The sequence below is a fragment of the Schistocerca serialis genome, chromosome 6 (genome assembly GCF_023864345.2).
Source record: "Schistocerca serialis cubense isolate TAMUIC-IGC-003099 chromosome 6, iqSchSeri2.2, whole genome shotgun sequence".
Taxonomy (NCBI): Eukaryota; Metazoa; Arthropoda; class Insecta; order Orthoptera; family Acrididae; genus Schistocerca; species Schistocerca serialis.
In genome coordinates, this window is record NC_064643.1 from 308481607 (window position 1) to 308502705 (window position 21099).

A 21099-nucleotide genomic window follows, 5' to 3' on the forward strand; every position below is an offset into this window, starting at 1 on the left:
AATAAAATAACCCAAAATACACGGCTGTTGGTAAAGTTTTTTGAATCGCGAAATGCCGTTAAACAGGTCGTCTAACTCTTATTTGTATCCGTTATGACAAGAAATATTACCTACTAACTTCAGTACTTCTTATCGGAAAGCGTTCTTTATCTGAACTAGAGTAATGATACTAACCGTATTTTTCTGCTTCGGTAACATGACGACGAAGTGAGCGTTGTTCCAAGATCTCTGGAAACGTTCAGTCTTTATTTCACACTTCATAAGAAAAATACTACCCCCCCCCCCCCCACTTGCCCTCCACCCCAAATTCAGTGAACGATTGTAAGGTAAGACAGACTGTAAAATGTGTAAATGTGGATATTTTTTGTATTTTACTTTTCTCAAGACATGTGGGAAGAAAGAAAATTAACACTTGAAGGAAAACGATTTTATTAAGAGTAAATTTTCAAACAATGTTATTTTTGTGTTTTAGGAAGTTACTGAAACCTAATCTTACAACAGATAGGAATTTTCACGTGTTCTTCTGTGGTGAGATGTTGAATATGACGTGGCCGAACAGTCAGACACGCAGTCAGAGGTGAGTAGGGCTGTGGTGAAGAAGCTGTGCTCAGAAGGTGACGCCGCGCTGCTTCCAGGTGTCAGCGTGCTTCTTGGAGAACTCTCCAGTGGGGTCGTACTTGGCCTTCATCTGGGCCCACTCCTCGGGGTAGTTCTCCGTCATGTGCTTGATGACCTTGATGCCGTTCTCCACCTGCTTAGGAGAGCAGTCGTTGCATCCCGTCTCCACCATCCTGGGCAGTGCCTCTGCACAAAATGAATAAAACCCTTTTTATCGACAAGTTATTGTACAGATTAATTTGATGGGATGTGACCTACTTCCAGAGCACTGCAAGAGTGACCAATGGAAACAGGTTTTGCGTAACGTACCTTCGAGGGAAAGATTTTCAGGGGCAGACCGTCTAAGTTTCTAAAAGCACAGTGATTTTCAACGTCCAATTCTCAGTTACATTTGTAGAGAAGAGCTGTACTGCTACCTATGTCTCCCAACTCTCAGTTTCTTTCCAGAACTTACACAAAGAGAGTAAATGCAGAGACAGAAAATCATTTTGGTAAAATACTAATTCCTACTAAACTCGAGCTCTTATATTCGCTCACCTACCACTCTAGAACCAAAGGCAAAAAAATGTGCCAGGATAACAAATATACGAGGATTATTCGGAAAGTAAGGAACGATTGGCCGCGAAATGGAAACCACAGTGAAAATCCGATGAAGTTTTGCACAGGTGTTTTGGGCAGTGTCTCTAGTACGCCCGTCGATCGCATTACGTTGTTTTTTAATTCTGAGCACGCAGGGAGCACATAAAGATACCTAGAACAATAGTGTCTCCCGCCGAGTACGAGGGGCTGGTGAGAAATTTTGCCTGAAGCTATGCAACCAACATTTCATAACTGTCATGCGTTTTCTTCTTCAAGACAATCTCAGCCGCATCCTGCAAGGGCAACAAAGATGCTCCTGCGTCGTTTTCAATTGGAAATGTTTGATTACCCACAATACAGCCCGTAGTGTTCTCCCTCTGAGTTTGATCTGTACTCACATGAACTGCTGGCTTTGAACACAACATTTTGGCACAGACAACGAGCTGTAGGCCAGCGTAGAGAATTGGCGGAAAGCGCTGGGGGCTGCCTTCTATAACGATGGTATTGAAAAGTTGGTACAACACTACGACAAACGTCTAAGTCGGATTGGCCAATACGGAGATAACTAGCTGGAAGTTGTAGCTAACTATTGCAAATAAACCAGTTTTGATTTTCACTGTGGTTTCCATTTCACGACACAGGAAATAACTGTCTGCAGTGTATATCTTCATCCAGATGGTGCAGTATCCCTGAAATACCAAATTGTAGGATGTAAGATCCTCCAGTTATGTAGAACATCGTTTTTTTCCGATTTCCCAAACGTGTTTCAGCACCACAGTGCCATCATCAGTGGGTTTCCGTTTTATTTCATCTGTCATGTGAACAGTTTTACTAAATGATTACAAAATTATATGGATATGTATTTCACACAATAATTCGTTTCTTTTTGTTAATACCTTTACACTTGGTGTGCATGACCTTCAGGGCCAGTTGTCTATTATTTGTAACAGGTAACTTGTCATCTGCAATAAAACGACGCAGATGAAAATTTTGTTGGGAGTTAACCTATCATCTAAACGAAACTTAGTTTGTCGGAATATTTAGCGCCTATATTCGTTTTTACTTACGATTTCGTGTGGCAAGCCCTAGGTCGTAAACGCGCTGTGCACTTCACCAAAACACAGTGTAATTGTGTTTGTTGTCTGTCCCAGCCCAGTCAGTGTTCATTTGTTCATCAGGGAGTTCGGCGCCAGCACACACACACACACACACACACACACACACACACACACACAAGGATAAAATGTAAACAAAATTCAAATTTGGCGTCCATCTCACTGGTGAACAAATGAACACAAGTGGTGTTGAAAAATCATGAACACCAAGTGTTAAGGTATTAAAAAAAGGAACAAATTATTGTTTGAACTAAATATCCACATAATTTTGTCATCATTTAGTAAAAATTTTTACATTACAGATTAAATAAACCGGAAACCCACTGATGATGGCACAGTGGTGCTAAACAAGTTTGGGAAGTTGGAGAAAACGGCGTTTTGCATAACTGGCCCACATTACATCCTAAAATTTTAACTGCAAAAACACGGTAAACACAAGGAGCTGCAAATCCAAATATAATACATATGAAGAGGTTAACACAAAGAACACTCGTTTATTGTCTGGCTCCTGGCTCAATTCATGAACTTTAAGTGATAGCCCGTCACGCCTTCCGGTAAAGTCTTAATGTCTTGTATCTTCTTGCAGAAGTGGTTGGTCTATTCGACTAAATGAAAGGTTGTCTGTTTTCTGCCTTATTTAAGAAGCATATTTAGTATTCTGTAATGCATGTTTGTTTTATGTACATAGAAATTGCTTTATCTATTGATTCCAGATAGGTTAATATCTCGTTCTTTCTTATTCTCTTCTTCTTAGGTAAGAAACAAATTTTTGGAGTCCAAGTTTCGTAATGGTAAATTAATGTTCGGCTCTACATACGATTACGTGATTTTATTAATCCAACTTGTGTCGTGCTGGAGTTGTCCTTAGTTGACTGCGTACACCAGTTTGTCCGATTTTCGGCGTTTCAGAGTACATTACACTCGATAAGTTCACTTTCACTCTTTCACGTATGTGTTTAATTATGCTTTTTTGTTTGTGTTGTGGGGTCTGCAATTAGAGGGTCCGGCAGAAAAGACCTCCAGTATCTGGAGAGGCCAGTGTGCGACTTGTGGTGGAGTTACTGATTTGGAGGAGATATTGATCGTGCTCGTACCAATTACAGCAGACGCAATGACTTTAATTTTTTGAAGAAGATATTCTAACAGTAATCGTTAATTCAAATTCCTACTGTCACATAACAGAGATCTATGTTAGACCAGTTTGTTGGGAACCGTTAGAGGGTGAAGGATGGTTCCAACAAGACGATGCTAACAGTTTACACCTCTTAACGTTCTCAAGAGATTTTCAGAGAGTTATTTCCTGGGCTTCTTCTCTCTTCGCGAGCATACATCGCCTGGTCCTTAAGGTCATCCGATTTATCACCTTGCGATATTTTTCCTTTGAGGACAGTTAAAGGCTCAAGTGTACAAACACCGCCACACAACCCCGCAAACACGTAAAGAGATAATTACCCAGGAAGTGGCTACTATTCTATCGGAAACGACACGAAAAACTACTGACACCCTAGAAAGGCTTCGGGGATACATCAACAATGGAGGACGCCACTTACTGGACATAATTTTTAAAATTAATTAACGCAAAATGGCATAGTATTTGTTATTCACAAGTAAAAGTATTTTCTCTGTATCATTCTTTTTTTTTTGTTTGTAACTACCATTTAAAATACGGGATATCTTTTTGCTGGACCGTGTTGGTTGATATTCGTACGTGGGTACGTGTGTTATTGTGTGTGGTGGGGACTGTGCTGTGACAAAGAGGAATTTTTTGAGGAGGAAACCGGAAACATTGTTTTTCTTTCTTTTTTTAAGTGTCTGTAGTGGGAGGTTGGTAATCGTTTGGTCTGGCTATGGCCTACATATTTACTTTTTTATTGTTTTTCGTTCCTAAACAGATAAGTGACTTGTTACTTAGACTGATTTAGTCAGTTTTTTTTTCCCCGTCCATTGCACGGTCTTTCTGTATGTGAACGTTTCCTTGTAATATCAGCAGAATGTAGTTGTGATGGTTCATTCTAATTTTAAAAAATAAAAAAGAAACAGTATTTATTATTCCCTCTTATCAAAATTCCCCTTGTTCCCAGAGCACGCTCTCGTACACGCAACAAACACATGGACAATTAAACGAATTGCAAAACATACAGCTACACCTGGAAACACTATGTACAGTCAACACATCCAGCATACAGTGAAACAGCGAAGATGGAGTGTTCGAGTGTCATGTCTTCGGAAGCGCAAAAATCGGACATTCTGGTGTACGCAGCGCAACAATTCCAGGACGACACATTTGAGATAATAAAATAACAAAATCGTAAGTAGAAGCAAATAGCGTTCGAAACTTGCACTGCGAAACGTTGTTCCTTAAATGAAAATAAGAGAACAAGAAAGGAACTGTCATATATCAAAATATCTGGAATCTTTATACAGTTTGGTCAGAACAGTCTAAAAAGCTTATAAGGGCGTTCCAGTGTAGGTTGTGCTAAGAAATAACAGGTAAGAAGAAAATCCGACACGCTGCGCAGTTTCCGAGTTATTTAGCATTTGAAGTTAGCCTATCAGGTCACTGAGGCTCAAGGTCAAGCACTTGCGCAAGCTAAAATGCATTACTAGACCGTCATCTCTGGGTCCGTGACTTACCAATTGTTGAAATGCTCACTACCAGTTAAAATGTGCCGTTCTCGGAAGCGAAAAGTGTATGCTAGTTGAGCAAATGCTACGTTTCTTCAAACATAGTTCAAATGGCTCTAAGCACTATGGGACTCTGAGGTCATCAGTCCCCTAGACTTACAACTACTTAAACCTAACTAACCTAAGGACATCACACACATCAATGCCCGAGGCATGATTCGAGCCTGCGACCGTAGCAGCAGCGCGATTCCGGACTGAAGCGCCTAGAAGACTCGTCCATAGCGGCCAGCTACGTTTCTTCGATTTGAGGAAACCAAACGAAGAACACAGTCTCTGGCGGGCTTTTTGAATTTCCTCGCTGGATAACCTGATTGACTAACTTCGAAGCTAAATAACTTAGAAATGGCGCAATGTATAGACTTTTCTGTTAACAATTATTCCTCATCAGAAGCTCTCCTGTATGACGCCAGCAAGATTTCAGACTGTTTCTTACGATCCTGTGTAACGAAATTATTATATACGGAACACAAACATGCATGCCGGTCACTGAAGACCACGGTAGATGTTTCATAAACAAAAAGAAGCGAAACACGTATGGAGCAAAACAAACATCCTTTCGTTTAGTTGCACTAGACGTATCACGTCCCCAGGCGCATACAAACAACTAAGAAACGACATATAACATAAAAACTACTGTCTTCAATTTAACTTCAACAAAATGTAACTAAAATTGCTTGACTACAATTGTTAAGTTTTAGTGTCTGGCATGCGAGCAACCCACAAGAGCGCCTTATGTATGGAATACACTGTGCCTCTGAAACAAGTAAATACAGTAAGCGATTCGTAACTGCGTCTTGGGAAAGACAGTTCACGTGGGCTATGATAAAAATCGTAACATAACTAGTTCTAGGAAACACGCAGTATTATTTGAACATCAGCCTACGCAGTGCACACCACGATTACAGTGATTAAAAAAAAGGATCCTACATACTAGGAGAAGGTCAATTAAACGTTTGTTAATATAATACAAATTTATCCTTTATTTCACTGCTTGAGCTGCACATTTTACGAGAATCCGATATAAATATGCAACTGACACGGTAGACCAAAGGAGAAGTTTAAATTTTTGACACACGAAACCACTAGTGGCGAATTTCTTTGGTAATAATCTGTCAGTGCATTGATTCTGAGGGGGTGCGTCGCCATTGTAGCTCACCATATCAGCGTGATGTTGAAATTATTGGCAGTGAACGCATAGCTTTATAGGCGGTGTAGTAGCTCCCTTCCTTCTGTCCTTTCCAAAGTAACAGCACTACTAAGCACGCTGATACTTTTCACCCAGTACGTAAACACCCCTGTGAAAGCTATGTAACGGCAACATATGTCTGCTCACAGACAAAACCTCCACAACTAGCCATTCCATTGAGTTGTGAACTAACATTTTGTCATTTTTATGCTATTAACTAATATCAGTGCATGATTTTATGTACTAATCAAATGGATCTTAGAAAGCCAGAGTAAGCCAACAGAGACATTTTTAAAAACACTGAAATGGTGAGATTATCTGTTTCTGTGAACCTCCGGATGTATAAACAATCCGTCCGAAGCCAAACAAACAGTTGTTACCTCACGCAGGACATTGGAACATCAGTCCGTGAGAACAAGAGCGTTAAGTCAAAGTACCTGTCTTGCACAGGAGACTACTAAGATGTATTATTATACACGTTTGTGAGCAACTAAATTCAGTATCTAGATACTGTAAATGATTGTGATTGGGTAACAATTTCATATGCACAAGCCGCATTTCTGATAAGGAAAGCAATTTTTAAAAGGTTACTTCAAGTGCAGAAGCGAAAGAGTCCGTAAGGGTAACTAAATGATGGATAGAACTAATAGTGGTATCTTAGTAGTTGGAAGACAGAGAATATTCAATAATACACAGTGGACCATTGTTATTAATGCTTGCGCCTACTTATTCGTCGTCTTAATGAACATAAGGTCGAAGAGAAAATACAAGAGGACCTAGTCGCACTAAAGTTTAACCTTACGATCAAATCCCCTCTAAGTCCAGTAAACAACAGACGTGAAACATCTTACGTTTAAAATCGTAACTCGACAAACTGCGCTGTGAGCCGCGAGACCAGCCCACAATCCACTTTGTCCAGAAAGATAAAGACTTCGCGTTTGCGGCAAAAACTTGAATTCCTTGTATGTTATGTTTCAGCGAACGCTGTAATAACGGCTAGCTATTGAAGACCTTATTGGGCAATTCCCGACAGGTATTTTGTGGCAAGCAGTAACTGTAATGTTCTTGTCGACCTTCAACGTTCGCATGTAAGAGGCACCAGCCACTTCGCTGACGTCCAAACGTTTTCCAGGTGATATCTCGCATTTATCGGAAGCTTTTTAAGTAATTACTATCAATAAAACATTTAGGGCCAAGCCCATAGTTCCTTTTCGGTCTTGTTTCGTGGTGAGCAGGATCATTACATACTGCCTGAGACGATCCAACAAAATACTTTTATCTGCACCAAGAAATGTGTAAAAAGCATATGGTAAGCAAGAATGAACCAAAACTGCTTCATCTTATACTGTATTGACCATATGATAAAATTTTGTATCATTGTTCTCTTAAGAATTTTCCAGCTATTTTTAGCAGCTGGAAAATATCGTAATATGTGCTATGAAGCTCGATGTTCGACATTTTAATTGGAATGCTATAGCAAGCCTGGAGTGATCTGAAGAGAAACGGTCGTGCAAAATAAGTTGGCTGGTGCCAGGCGGAAATGCATATAGCGTACGAAAGTAGTACCTTACGAACTCTTTGACCGATTCGTTAGTACAGCTAGTCAGAATAGGGCTCATTCCAGGTGTGAATAATACAGGTACAGAAGATAAGAAAACAGTGTCTTCCGCCATGGGTTCGTTTGGTAACCGAAAGAGCGTCACCGACTGCTCATCCAAATCTGGTGTACGATTCAGGAAATATGCTTCGTCCGTCCGTATATTCCTCGCTAAATCATTATAGCGAGAAAATCAGGTAAATGTATACGGGAACTTATCAACAGGCATTGTTAATTCTTAGCAGTGCGGAACGAACTAGGAAATTTATGAGCGACATCGATACCCAGTGCACCCTCCACCAAATGTCATAAGGTGGTTTTTTACTTTCAATCCATCGATTTATTGGTTGTAATGTGTTATATAATGCTTTTTTATTTCTTAGAGATACAAGCAAAGCTCAGGGAAAACCATGTCGTCAACCCTTCTGTCGTCTTGTACTGCTTCGAATGGATCCATAAGATGGCAATGTTAGGCTGATATCAGTTACCACTAAATGAGTGCTGAAAATGTATATAACAGAACTAAAATAAAATGTATCGTTGTATTGCCAACACTGGCTCGTTTGAAGAACGGGAAACAGAATCTGCTGGCGCCCTTTGAAAGCAACCATCCCTTCATCCACTCTGAGTGTTAATGTGGATAGTATGAGAATCCTTAAACACGGTGGAAGCGGGAATATTTTACTACCGTTCTCACAACTGTAATATCACTTTCTTAAGTCCAGTGTCAAGTCTCTCAGTACGCTTCCGACCTCTGCCACATGGATGAGCTATAAGAGGAGGAGGATATTAGTGTTTAACGTCCCGTCGACAACGAGGTCATTAGAGACGGAGCGCAAGCTCGGGTGGGGGAAGGATGGGGAAGGAAATCGGCCGTGCCCTTTCAAAGGAATCATCTCGGCATTTGCCTGAAGCGATTTAGGGAAATCACGGAAAACCTAAATCGGGATGGCCGGAGACGGGATTGAACCGTCGTCCTCCCGAATGCGAGTCCAGTGTGCTAACCACTGCGCCACCTCGCTCGGTGATGAGCTGTAAGGAAAGTTGATGTCCACTCTAGCAATTGAACTTGATATAGTTCTTTCGCTGTGGCTACAGTAATTATGCCGAACTGGAATGTTGTTGCAGTTTCCATGTACGTGTGAATGTAGACTAGGCTAAGATTCAAAAAGTTGATCGCACATGTTACTTCTCAGAAGTGCTGTGATAGAGCCCACAAAAATAAGTGTCGAGCATTTGTAGTGACTGAAATTTTGGTGCCGCTCGATTTTTTCTTTCTTGCAGCTTACAACCGGTTACGTGATTGCGAAGAATATTGTAAGGAGGGTGCAACGGTGGAGATACTGAAGGGCTATAACAGGGTAAGATCTGTCTAACCATTGGCTAAACAAACACGGGTTTAGTAAAGCGTCTCAGTCTCACTCTTCTAGTCATGTATTTTAGTACGTACTCCCTGACAAGTATAGTTACATTAAGGATATTCCTTATCTCGAAGGGTGTTAGTTGCCACGATGCGTTGGTTGTTCGACGCGTTCTGTCACCAGATGATCGTAATTTGACACATCAACCCTCAAAGCAAATATGCGGATTCATGTTCTTTATAATAAGCAGATATATTTATGGGTCTCTTTCATTCCTTCTCTAGCATCCCGTAGGATATACGCAAGTGTTCCCCAAAAACGTAACGTATGCAATTTCGTATAATACCTTGGAATAGTAATGAAAGATCATAATGTGACAAATGAAAGAAGCCAGAGTGGAACTCTACCTGCAGAGAACTGAAGAAAAAAATTCTCTAGAACAAGAAAAACAAATTAGCTAGCGAAGAAGACCAGTGTTGTACACACGTCGTTATTCTTTTAGGAGCAATGCACTAACCAAATGAGACACCCGAGCATATTTCGCAACCTGGAAAAAAAAATTCTTCTGAGAGAAAAGAAAGTTCTTATAGCTACTTATTGTAGGCACTGGAAGAGGTAAGCTGCTTTATAGTGAATTACTATGTAAATTCCAATTCAGTGATGTAACTAGATTATTCTGTCGTATCGATGCATTGTACAATCCCAGTTGTTAGTCGCAACGAGGATTCATAGACATTAAGATATTTTGTTACCTTTCCGTCTCTCGTTAAATTTTACTTTCCATACCCAGTCGCGCATTCACACGGTCATGATCGTCACTTTTTTACATAGTTCTCCTTCTCTGCCGCCTGGTAGACAGCTCCACGCCTCTCTCTCTCATGTTACTTGGATCTTCCCCTAGCTGTCTGGTGAGATGCGCTTGCCTCTGCCTCTATTAACCAGCATTCACCCAGAAATATCACTATAGCCTTCGAATAACATTTAACTTTAGCAGCCGACCCTGTCTACCCTAGGACTTGCGTATGATAGAAGTCTATCCTTCCGATACAAACCCATTATAAACCGAAACTGTAATATACGCAGCATTAATTTCATTGTATTTATAAATTTCATTTGGCCCTGACCACCATCTCATTCATCCCGCTCACATCCCATTCGTCGTCGTACACCGCGTACACTGTTGGCTTTCAATGCGAGTACTTCTTGCGGCTTTTATGTTCTGTGTAAACATGTGATGATGTATTCTCTGCACTATAAACCACGCTAGAAGACTGCCACCAGTCCCTGAGCCCATAACTGAATGCTACTTGAAAGTGCCTCGCTAATGTAAGGAGACGTTTGTATAGGTTGCGAAATTACTGGAACACTCAGATGCTGTAATTCAAAGTCTTCACTGGTCGTAAGTTAGTCATTCCACTCATCGTCTATGAAGTTACGCTGGTAATACTCATTAGACTGATCAAGGCTACATACTGTAAGCAAACTCAGAGACCAGTTACACACTGCGTCTCTTAGAAACAACGAACAGTTGCTGTTTCGACCTCGGTCCTAAATTTTGGCGACAAATTACCGTTTCTGTCGATACGTACGATATGAGTATTTACTGCGTCTTCATCTTAACACACGCTTACTGCGCACTAGTTTTTGCTGTTTGGAGACGGGTCATCCTCGATCGGTGCTCCACTCGCTCTACGCATATAATCTATATCGTTGGTTTTCTTGCGATGTTTCCGTCACAGCAGCAGCAAAGTTCTCATCCCGTATTATGTCTCTAGAATATCGAATAGGATGTGGACAGTTGCTGGTCATTAAGAACATCTGTAAAGACATTTAAAATTATAGTTTTATTCGTTATATCGCAGTGATCAGCTGAATTTGCTTCACAGGCTTGCGTCTGCAGCAGAGCTGAAGAATGACAGGTTGCTCTCCAAACGAGGTCACGCCATCTACTAGGCTCCTTTGTACAAACCACCACTTTGTACCATGTAAAATACGAAGGATACTGTACGGCACATACTTTTTTTTAAAAAAATTATGCCTTTTTGCTACTAAACTTTCGGGTTTATGGTAGTCCCCAATCTCTCATATATATCACTTAATAAGAAAATATCTAATGACTTAATCTATTGATTATACATAGCCAAAAGTCGTAGCATATTTCCTTATATCGTGTGGGACCGCTTTTCGGCCGGCTTATAGCAGCAACTCGACTTGTCATGGACTCAACAAGTCCCCTGCAGTAATACTAAACCATGCTATCACTATAGCCGTCCCTAATTGCGAAAGTTTTGCCGGTGCAGGGTTTTGTGCACGAACTGACCTCTCAGTTATGTCCCATAAATGTTCGATGAGTTACACGTCGAGCGATCTGGCTGGCCGACGTCCACAAGGTTCTTCAAACCAATCGCGAACAATTGGTGCCTAGTGATATGGAGCATTGTTATCATAATAACTCCGCCGTTGTTTAAGAACATGAATGGATGCAAATGGTCTGTAAGTATCCAAACATAGCCATTTCCAGTCAATAATCTGTCTACCTGGACCCAGTCCATTCCATGTAAACACAGTCCGCACCAGCATGGAGCCACCACCAGCTTGCACAGTGCCTTGTTGGCAACTTGTGTCCAGGGCTTTGTGGGGTCTGCGCCACACTCGAACCCTACCATCAGCTCTTACCAGCTGAAATCAGGACTCATCGGACCAGGCCACAGTTTTTCAGTCATCTAGATCCAAATGGCTCTGAGCACTATGGGACTTAACATCTGAAGTCATCAGTCCCCTAGAACTTAGAACAACCTAAACCTAACTAACCTAAGGACATCACACACATGCTTCGGTCGCGCAGTTCCGGACCGAAGCGCCTAGAACCGCTTGGCTACATCGGCCGGCAGTCATCAATGGTCATACCGATATGGTCACGAGCCCAGGAGAGGCGCTGGAGGCAATGTCGTGCTGTTAGCAAAGACACTCGCGTAGGCCGTCTGCTATCATAGCTCAGAAACATCAGATCTCGCCGCACTCTCCTAAAGGAAATGTTCGTCGTACCTCCAGCATTGATATCTACGGTTTTTTCACGTAATGTTGCTTGTATTTAGCATTGCCAATTCTACGTAATCGCCACTTGTCTCGGCCATTAAGTGCAATTCGTCGTCCATTGCCTTGTTCCTGTTGAGAAGTAATGCCTGAAATTTGGTATTCTCGGGACGCACTTGATACTGTGAATCGCGGAATATCAAATTATCTAACGATTTCCGAAATGGAATGTCGGATGCTTCTAGCTCCAACTAACATTCCGAGTTCAAAGTCTGTTCAAAATGGTTCAAATGGCTCTGAGCACTATGGGACTCAACTTCTGAGGTCATTAGTCCCCTAGAACTTAGAACTAGTTAAACCTAACAAACCTAAGGACATCACACACATCCATGCCCGAGGAAGGATTCCAACCTGCGACCGTAGCGGTCTCGCGGTTCCAGACTGCAGCGCCTAGAACCGCACGGCCACTTCGGCCGCCTTCAAAGTCTGTTAATTCCAGTCGTGCTGTCATAATCACGGTGGAAACCTTTTCACATTAACCATCTGAGTACAAACGACAATTCGGCCAATGTACTGCCCCTATATACCTTTTGTACGCGATACGACCGACACCTGTATATGTGCATATCGCTAACCCATGACTTTTTTCACGTCAATGTCCTTGTTACTGTTATAGGTTTCTTGGTAACAGCCTGCATGGCTGTGTTATTAATAATATTCACAATTTCTGAAATACGTAGCTCAATCTGGCCTCGTCTTATTATCGCATGGAGTCGGCAGTCCAGGGTCATGTACATCACGTCGTGGAGTTTTCGTACCACGTAGCCGCCGAAAACGAGAATCAGTGTAAATGCCACTTTAAGATAGTTGCGACAGCTAAACTTAACAAAGTTTAAGATCACGAGGTGCGCTGGAAGAGGGCTGGATTTAGTTTCCTGCGTCAAGGACTGCGACAGGAAGCGGGCGGTGGGGGGCGGAGCCTCCTGCGGGCGTAACTGAGCGCCTGTAGACCCTGGCCACCATCCGTCGCCTCTCTTTTCTCCAGGCCTTCCAGCCTAGCTCAGCACAACTGTTAAGCAAGCCACCCACATACACCACAGAAAAATTGCTTGCGACTACTAACACTGTCAAATACATTTCAACAATAGAAGTTGTTCGGAAATTCCCGTTACAAACTTCTAGGAACTTGTAGAGGGGAGTGAGTAGGCCTATATAGTATTTTGATTATGAATCAATAACCGGAAACGTACCTTTTCCGCGCTATAGCCGTTTGAAAATATGTTTGCAAGATAGTTATACATCAGGGTAAACACTGTAGTGGATGGTTACGTCGGATCGGCTGATGGCACTTGAAGCCTATCCTACCTCTCTGACCCGGTTCGAGCCTCATTCACGTGTGTGTGAGTTCTAGCAACATGGCTCAGTACAGTTTTGCAGAATACACCGATATGATACTTCATCTACATCTACATCATACTCCGCAAGCCACGTAATGGTGTGTGGCGGAGGGTACTTTCGGTGCCACTATCCGTCCAACCCTGTTCCACTCGAGAATAGTGCTTGGGTAGAATGATTATCGGTGAGGCTCTGTATTGGCCGTAATTTCTCGAATTTTCTCCTCGCGGTGAATACGCGAGATGCATGTGGGGGGAAGTAATATGCTGTCTGACGGCTCCTAAAATGTGCTGTCCTGATATTTCAGTAGTAAATCTCCTCGTGATGCACAACGCTTCGCTTATAACGTCTGCCAGTCAAGTTAGTTTAGCATCTCCGTTTACTGATACGTATACCAGATAGATGAAAAACACTCAAGAGTCGGGCAAAAAAGCGCCTTATATATGGATGAGTTACATTTCCTTAAGATTCTTCCTGTGAATCTGAGTCTGGTGTCTGCTTGTCCCACTATCTGTTTTATATAGTCATTCCATTTAATGTTGCTCTGGATAGTTACGCCTAGATATTTTACAGCAGACTCTGTCTCCAGCTGTTTGTCATTAATAGTATCGCTGTGCAGTACTTCTGTATGGTAAAGCTCACGGTAATGGAAGAGGTGTTCGTCGCCCTTATCACGATCGTTCTCCACAACGTACCCTTTTCATCACAGTTATCCATCGGCTTCGGGAAACGGCGGCTTCACTGCCAGCAGGCGTGACTGCGGTTCTGCAAGGAGACGCTGAACTGGACGAGGCCGTACTGCATCACATTCAAGAAAACCTGTCAATGACTACATGAGCAATTTCTTTGACTAGTAATAAATGGAACTGTACGAAACTGTATGTACTGGCTCACGACTAATCAACTACTTGTAAAAGTGATTGCATTACTGTTTTCAATTGGTTGTAGCATGGAAACTGTACGTAGAATATTATCTACGTACTCCCCTCCTCTAGGACTCCAAGTCCTAGATGTTTGTAACGGAAACTTTTGAACACCCTGTAGTAATTCCTCATCGGAAGTGTCATGAGCAAGCGCAATAGGGTCTCTAACTCTCACTACAGAAAAACAATTTATCAGATAGCATGAGCGACACTACTTTATTGTTCGCCGATTTACACAACGCCAAGCGAACATCTGGGACAGATGAGTTTGTCTAAAGTTTAAAATATAATAATAAGATTGCTGTGATATGGGACTAACACATAAGATTTGTGTTACAGTAAATGGAGGTTACAGGTTTTTGTAACGTCCTATGAAAGTGCAGAAAGTCAGTACAGAAAGTGGCATACCAGATGCCAATCCTATGAGCAGTAGAGTAATCACCAGCGCTTGGAGTACCTGTTAGGTAACACATCCAACAAATTCAAACACGCACTGATAAGATCGAATAGATCGGCATAGCCCATTTCACATTAATTGAATTTTCTCATGCTGAGAAATTAGAAGGAGCAATCAATGTTATACCTGTTAAAAAATTTTCAATATGGAAGATCGTATAAATTTGCCTTTATTTTTAACAACCGGTCTCGAAGAAGGAAGGAAGATTGGGTTTAACATGCCGACGACGTCGAGGTCACTAGAGACTGGGCTTAAGCTCGAATTGTGGCAAGGATGGGAAAAGAAATTGGCCGTGCCGGCTTAAAGGAGCCATCCTGGCATTTGATTGAAGCGATTCGTGGAGATTACGAAACATCTAAATCTGTATGGCCCGACTGAACCGTTGTCCTCCCGAATGAGAGTCCAGTGTGCTTAACACTGCACAACTAGGTAACCAGTTTTCACAGACATAGCCGTCATATTCTGGTACTCCACAATTACTTTTGCAAAACGTTTTCATTGTGAGTTAGAACATCATACCATTTTGTCTTATTGTGGATAAATAATAGCACATAATACTAATGTTAATATGAAATAAAACACTTAGAATCAAAAAGCGACTTGTGGACATAGCCATGTCCGTATACCGAGCGCTCACGGATTCTTGATGTTGCCAGAAATTCGCTGTGTACAGTAAAATGTACATTCGTATATACATTTCCGTTTGCGAGACGTGTTCCATGTATTGGGGATCAATCTTAGACGAGGTATAGGATGAACCATTGTCATCTATCCATACACTAAGCTGTAATAGCCTTGGAGAAGAGGATGAGAGTGACAATCTAGATACGAAATACACACATCAAAGAAAGTTTTGGATCACCTCGGTTCTCAGAACTCCTGAAGATAGACGTTGACTGGTGATGTTGCATCACAGACACAGTCACTTTGACTGTTCAGACATCTCACTAAACCAACCCGAAGATGTAAACAACCATGCATGAGCAGCGCCTATTAGACGGAGGGGGTCCGACAGCCGATCACTTCGAGTCATTTCACCAGGAAGGAGGTGCACGGCTCGTGTTGTCTGTAGTTCAACCATGCCTAGACGGTCAAAAGTTCGATCGCGTCTGCCTTGTTACATTGTGCCAGGAAGGGCTCTCAACAACGGAAGTGTCCAGGCGTCTCGGAGTGAACCAAAGCGATGTTGTTCGGGCATGGAGGAGATACAGAGAGAGAGGAAATGTCGATGACATGCCTCGCTCAGGCCCAAGGGCTACTACTGCAGTGGATGACCGCCACCTACGGATTATGGCTCGGAGGAACCCTGACAGCAACGTCACCAATTTAATAATTCTTTTCGTGCAGCCACAGGGCGTCGTGTTACGACTCAAACTGTGCGTAATAGGTTGCAAGATGCGCAATTTCACTCCCAACGTCCATGCCGAGGTCCATCTTTGCAACCATGACACCATGCAGCGCCGTACATATGAGCCCAACAACATACCGAATGGACCGCTTAGGACTGGCATCGCGTTCTCTTTACCGATGAGTGTCGCATATGCTTTCAACCAGACAATAGTTGGAGACGTGTTTGGAGGCAACCAGGTCAGGCTGAACGCCTTAGAAACACTGCCCAGCGAGTGCAGGAAGGTAGAGGTTCCCTGCTGTTTTGGGGTGGCATTATGTGGGGCCAACTTATGCCGCTGGTGGTTATGGATGGCGCCGTAACGGCTGTACGATACGTGAATTCGATCCTACGACCGATTGTGCAATCATATCGGCAGCATATTGGTAAGGTATTCGTCTTCACGGACGACAGTCCGCGTCCCCATCGTGCAAATCTTGTGAATGACTTCCTTCAGGATTATGACATCACTCGACTAGAGTGGCCAGCATGTTCTCCAGATATGAAACCTGTCGGGAATGCCTGGAATAGATTTAAAAGGGCTGTTTATGGACAACGTGACCCACCAACCACTCTGAGGGATCTAACCCGAATCACCATTGAGGAGTGGGACAATCTGGACCAACAGCGCCATGATGAACTTATGGATAGTATGCCATGACGAAAAGAGGCATGCATCAATACAAGAGGACGTGCTACTGGGTATTAGAAGTACCGATGTGTACAGTAATCTGGACCAGCACCTCTGAAGGTCTCGCTGTGTAGTGGTACAACGTGCAATGTGTGGTTCCATTAGCAATACAAAAGGGCGGAAATGAGTTTTATGTTGATCTCTGTTCTGATTATCTGTACTCTCGGGAACGAAACCTTTTTTTGATGTGTGTACGTCTAGTCAAAATACGTGCATGCATAGGTGGAGATCGTACTGCGGTTCTTCCTCTCAATGGTCTAATGAACACTGAAGACTCTCTTCGAAATAAGTTACTGTTAAATCCAAAACCAACTGAATCGGTATCAGATACTTTTGAGGGTACGCGAAAGTACTTGCTGCCATTCTAGTAGCAGTCAATCGATAGTCGCTTGAGGAACAAAGCACACAGCTTTTCTCCAATATCGTTGACGTCGGTCTGTCATAGAAATACGGAACACAAGTTGTGAGCTTTCTGGAGACCGAAATTCTCCTCTGTACGAAGGTACGTGGACTCCGCAAACAACGTCCGAAATCAAGAGATTCAGGAGGCAGTAAATACCGGCGCATAGGTTTTGCAGTGTTCCTTGTGTTTCAGAGGGTGTTTGACACATCCCAGCATTGTCGCATAGTGAAAAAGAAGAATATAACAGAATACCAGTCCAGTTTTGAAACTGGGTAGAAACGTTTCTTTCAAATACTATAAGACTTGCAATTCTTAAAATGCAGAAATCTTCAGATGTGAAAGCAACTTCGGGCGTACCCCAAGTGTATGTTATACGACCATTATAGTTCACAGTGTACGGAGTGAACCAAAACTCCACCGACGAAGTTTCATGGTAACATGGACAAAGACATGGCAGTATGCACCAAAATAAAGAAGTAATGTCTGTAATCGTGGGCTCTAAAATGTGTATCATAGAGCATTGAACACTTATTCAATTTCGACAGTGTTAAACAAATCTATTCTACAAGCTTTGTCTTTCCTTATTTTGTGACGGGGTGGTATGGATCAAAACAATAAAAATTTCGTGTAGATGTGCCACTAAAATACATACCTTAAGAGCTGTGAGCATTTGTTAAGTAGATGTGTTTTAAAATAGCAAAGGTGAACAAGTGCTTATAGGTCTCAAGGTACGCGCCTTAGAGCCCATATCTACTGGACTATTTTTGTTTTGATCCCTACCACCACCTCCCAAAACATGGAAAACAAAGAACATTAAAACAAAGAATTTTCAGGAGAACTGGAGTGTTTCGCAATAATGAAGACAATCAAGTACTCACAGCTCTTAAGGTAAGCATCTACAGCCCATATTTACTAGACACTCTTTTCTTGTTATGGACCATATTGCAACCTCTGAAAGTTTGTCGATGAAGGTCTAGTTCACGCTGTATGGAAATGACCGAGCGGATGTATATGGAGATATCACAATGCCGGAAAATCGTAGCGAAATACATAAAGACTTGCTGTGGATCGATGTTAGGCTCATGCTTTGCTAGTCGATCCCAAAGAACTGGACCGATAATTGCTTGAGTACACCACTGCTGAACAATCACTGAAACAATCCCATTCATTAAATATCTGGAATAACGCTTACAGAAAATTTGTTGTAGAATTTCCACATGAAGCTAACTGTAGGAAATGTTAATGATGGACTCAGATGCACTCGAAGAATCTTCAAACAGTGTACCCCATCCACGAAGGACCGATCGTCAGTTGACTATTTCTCATCATTCTGGAACTCTTACCAGCTACGATTTTATTCATACGCTATTCAACCATCATTTGTGGATGGATGGAAACATAGCGAGTAAGATAGTTATTGTGCCTCTAATCCTTTACTGCAGTGGGGATTGTTTCATTCATTATATTTTATCATTTATCATCTAGGATTCCATATTTTATTTTATATCTATCGCATAATAACTTCATTATGTAGTAGAAAACCTCTGCACACTGTGATCCTGTTACCAATTCTGGCTATAATTTTCATCTATTTAAAGTGTAAAATCAGGCTTTACTTTTAATGTGACATTCCTGTTTGCCTAAGCAAGTTTGACAACTTCGTGCCAGCGGCTGTCTGTATTTTAAGGCTGTACTTTGTGCCATCTGTTAGCTATCACAGAGAAAAATATCTCGTTCTTTGTAAAGAACATAGTAAGGTACTAATGGAGGTGTTTTTCCGTTGCCTTCCTCCAATCGTAATGGGTATGAATGATGATAATGATGATACAACAGCAGCTAGTCATCTGGGGGCAGGTGAAAATCCCGAACCCGGAACCCCGTGCTCGGGAAACGAGAAAGCTACCGGGAGACCACGAGCGTCGGACCAGTAATCATTGTACAACCTAAAAGTACGAAAATAGAACAAAGGAAATAATTTTTCCTTACTCTGTTTGTCTCTGTTCCAACCGCCAGTATGACGGGAATGTGTAAGAGTTACAGATATTCGAGCTCACACGGGGGCACACCAACAGTCTACCACGCATCATTCTTCAGTGAATAGTGGAAGGGGTTTTGTGTGCAGCAAGTACCCTTTGCCACAACACATAATATTGCTTCCGGAGTATAGATGTATCTAACATATTAGGCCAGAAATTAAACGAAAACGTGTGGGTTGTCGAGGACTGTAAGAGGGGAGACGATACTCACTCTTGAGCTCCTTGCCCTCCTTGGTGCAGCGCCCGTCGCCGTCGTCCAGGATGCACTGGACGTAGGTCCTGAGCAGGCGGCGGTTGCTGAGCACCTCGTCCACGTTGATGTTTTCCAGCCTGTCCTGCGGGGCCGCGTCTGCCGCCAGGGCGACCACAGCCAGCAGGCAGCAGAGGATGAGCACTCGGGCCATGGCTAGCGGCTACCGTCTACTGGCTACTGTGCAGAGCGGTGGCGGGGGAGCGTGCGCCTTATGATCGCGAGGCAGCTCACGGCCTCTTATACCGCGCGCGACGCAGCCGCTCTGACGTCAGCGGATACGCTCGAAGCGGCACTGCGTTCGCAGGAATGAGTTTGTGGAGTGCCGCTTCTCCCACAGTGGCTCTACCGAGAGGACCGCCGGCTCAAACTGACACCTGTACCAAGTTGCTCTAAGGCACTGAGGAGCGCACCCACAATGAAACGCCGTCTGCGCGACGGTTCTGTCAACAAGCGGAGCGGGTGAAAACCTCGTCATTACAGGAAGCGAACAGATGCGAACGGGCATCCTTAGGTCTTCAGTGTTCAGTACCATTAGCTTTACCTTGTGAACTTACGTTTATACTGGACGGAACGGAAGAACACGAGAGAACGAGCATAACGTGCTAACTCTGCAAACCCTGCTAAATAGTTTTTGGGAGTTAATAATCGCCACACAGGTTTCGCTCGATAACAACAATATTTACAGGCAAGATGCAAAACCTTGATACTCAGACATGATTATTTCGTGTGACGAGTGCACAGTTCTTAACGAAGTAAGTAAAATGGTGCAGAAAGGGAAGAATAAAAGTGTAAAGGTAAAATGTCAGTTGATATATTTCACTTACGTCACATTGTAGTTGAGGAAAAAGTTAAAATTAAACCACTATTTATCCACTATCAGCACAATATGAAGAAACGCTACCATTCACACTCTGTTTTTTAGCAACTGAAGACATTTGCGTTATTAATTTGTATGTAGGCTGTTTAGGTTTTTATGGTGGTAACGCCACGTAGCGCTCTATATGAAAATCACTGACTGTGCTGTGTGAAGTCTGTGGATGGTTTGCATTGTTGGAATATTCGCTATTGGGTGTGAACAGCGCGTAGCGTTGGACAGTTGGAGGTGAGCTTCCAGCAGTGGTGGCTGTGGTAAGAGAGATGGCAGAAGTTTGAGAGCGGACGATCTGGCCGTGAGTCCATCAGAAAGATTAAATTTGTAATATTGAATATCATGAAGTGATATACCGGGTGATCAAAAAGTCATTATAAACTTGAAAACTGAATAAGTCACGGAATAATGTAGACAGAGAGGTACAAATTGACACAGATGCTTGGAATGACATGGGGTTTTATTAGAACCAAAAAAATACAAACGTTCAAAAAATGTCCGACAGATGGCGC

At 42.5% G+C, this 21099-nt stretch overlaps 1 protein-coding gene across 1 annotated transcript; it reads right to left on the reverse strand.

Annotated features, from left to right (window-relative positions):
* Nucleotides 1–412: 412 nt before the first annotated feature.
* Nucleotides 413–19946, reverse strand: LOC126484317 (ejaculatory bulb-specific protein 3-like). The gene is made up of 2 exons (XM_050107756.1): nucleotides 19678–19946; nucleotides 413–804 (listed from the first exon to the last, which is right to left on the reverse strand). Exons 1-2 carry the CDS (start codon nucleotides 19868–19870, stop codon nucleotides 608–610), a joined length of 390 nt encoding a protein of 129 aa, XP_049963713.1. The 5' UTR covers nucleotides 19871–19946; the 3' UTR covers nucleotides 413–607.
* Between the last annotated feature and the right edge of the window lie 1153 nt (nucleotides 19947–21099).

Excerpts from the sequence above, each read along its gene's own strand:
- LOC126484317 (XM_050107756.1), bottom strand. The coding sequence starts at position 19,870 with ATGGCCCGAGTGCTCATCCTCTGCTGCCTGCTGGCTGTGGTCGCCCTG. Across the intron at positions 805-19,677 it reads GGAGGGCAAGGAGCTCAAGA|AGGCACTGCCCAGGATGGTG; the intron begins GTGAGTATCGTC and ends CATTTTGTGCAG.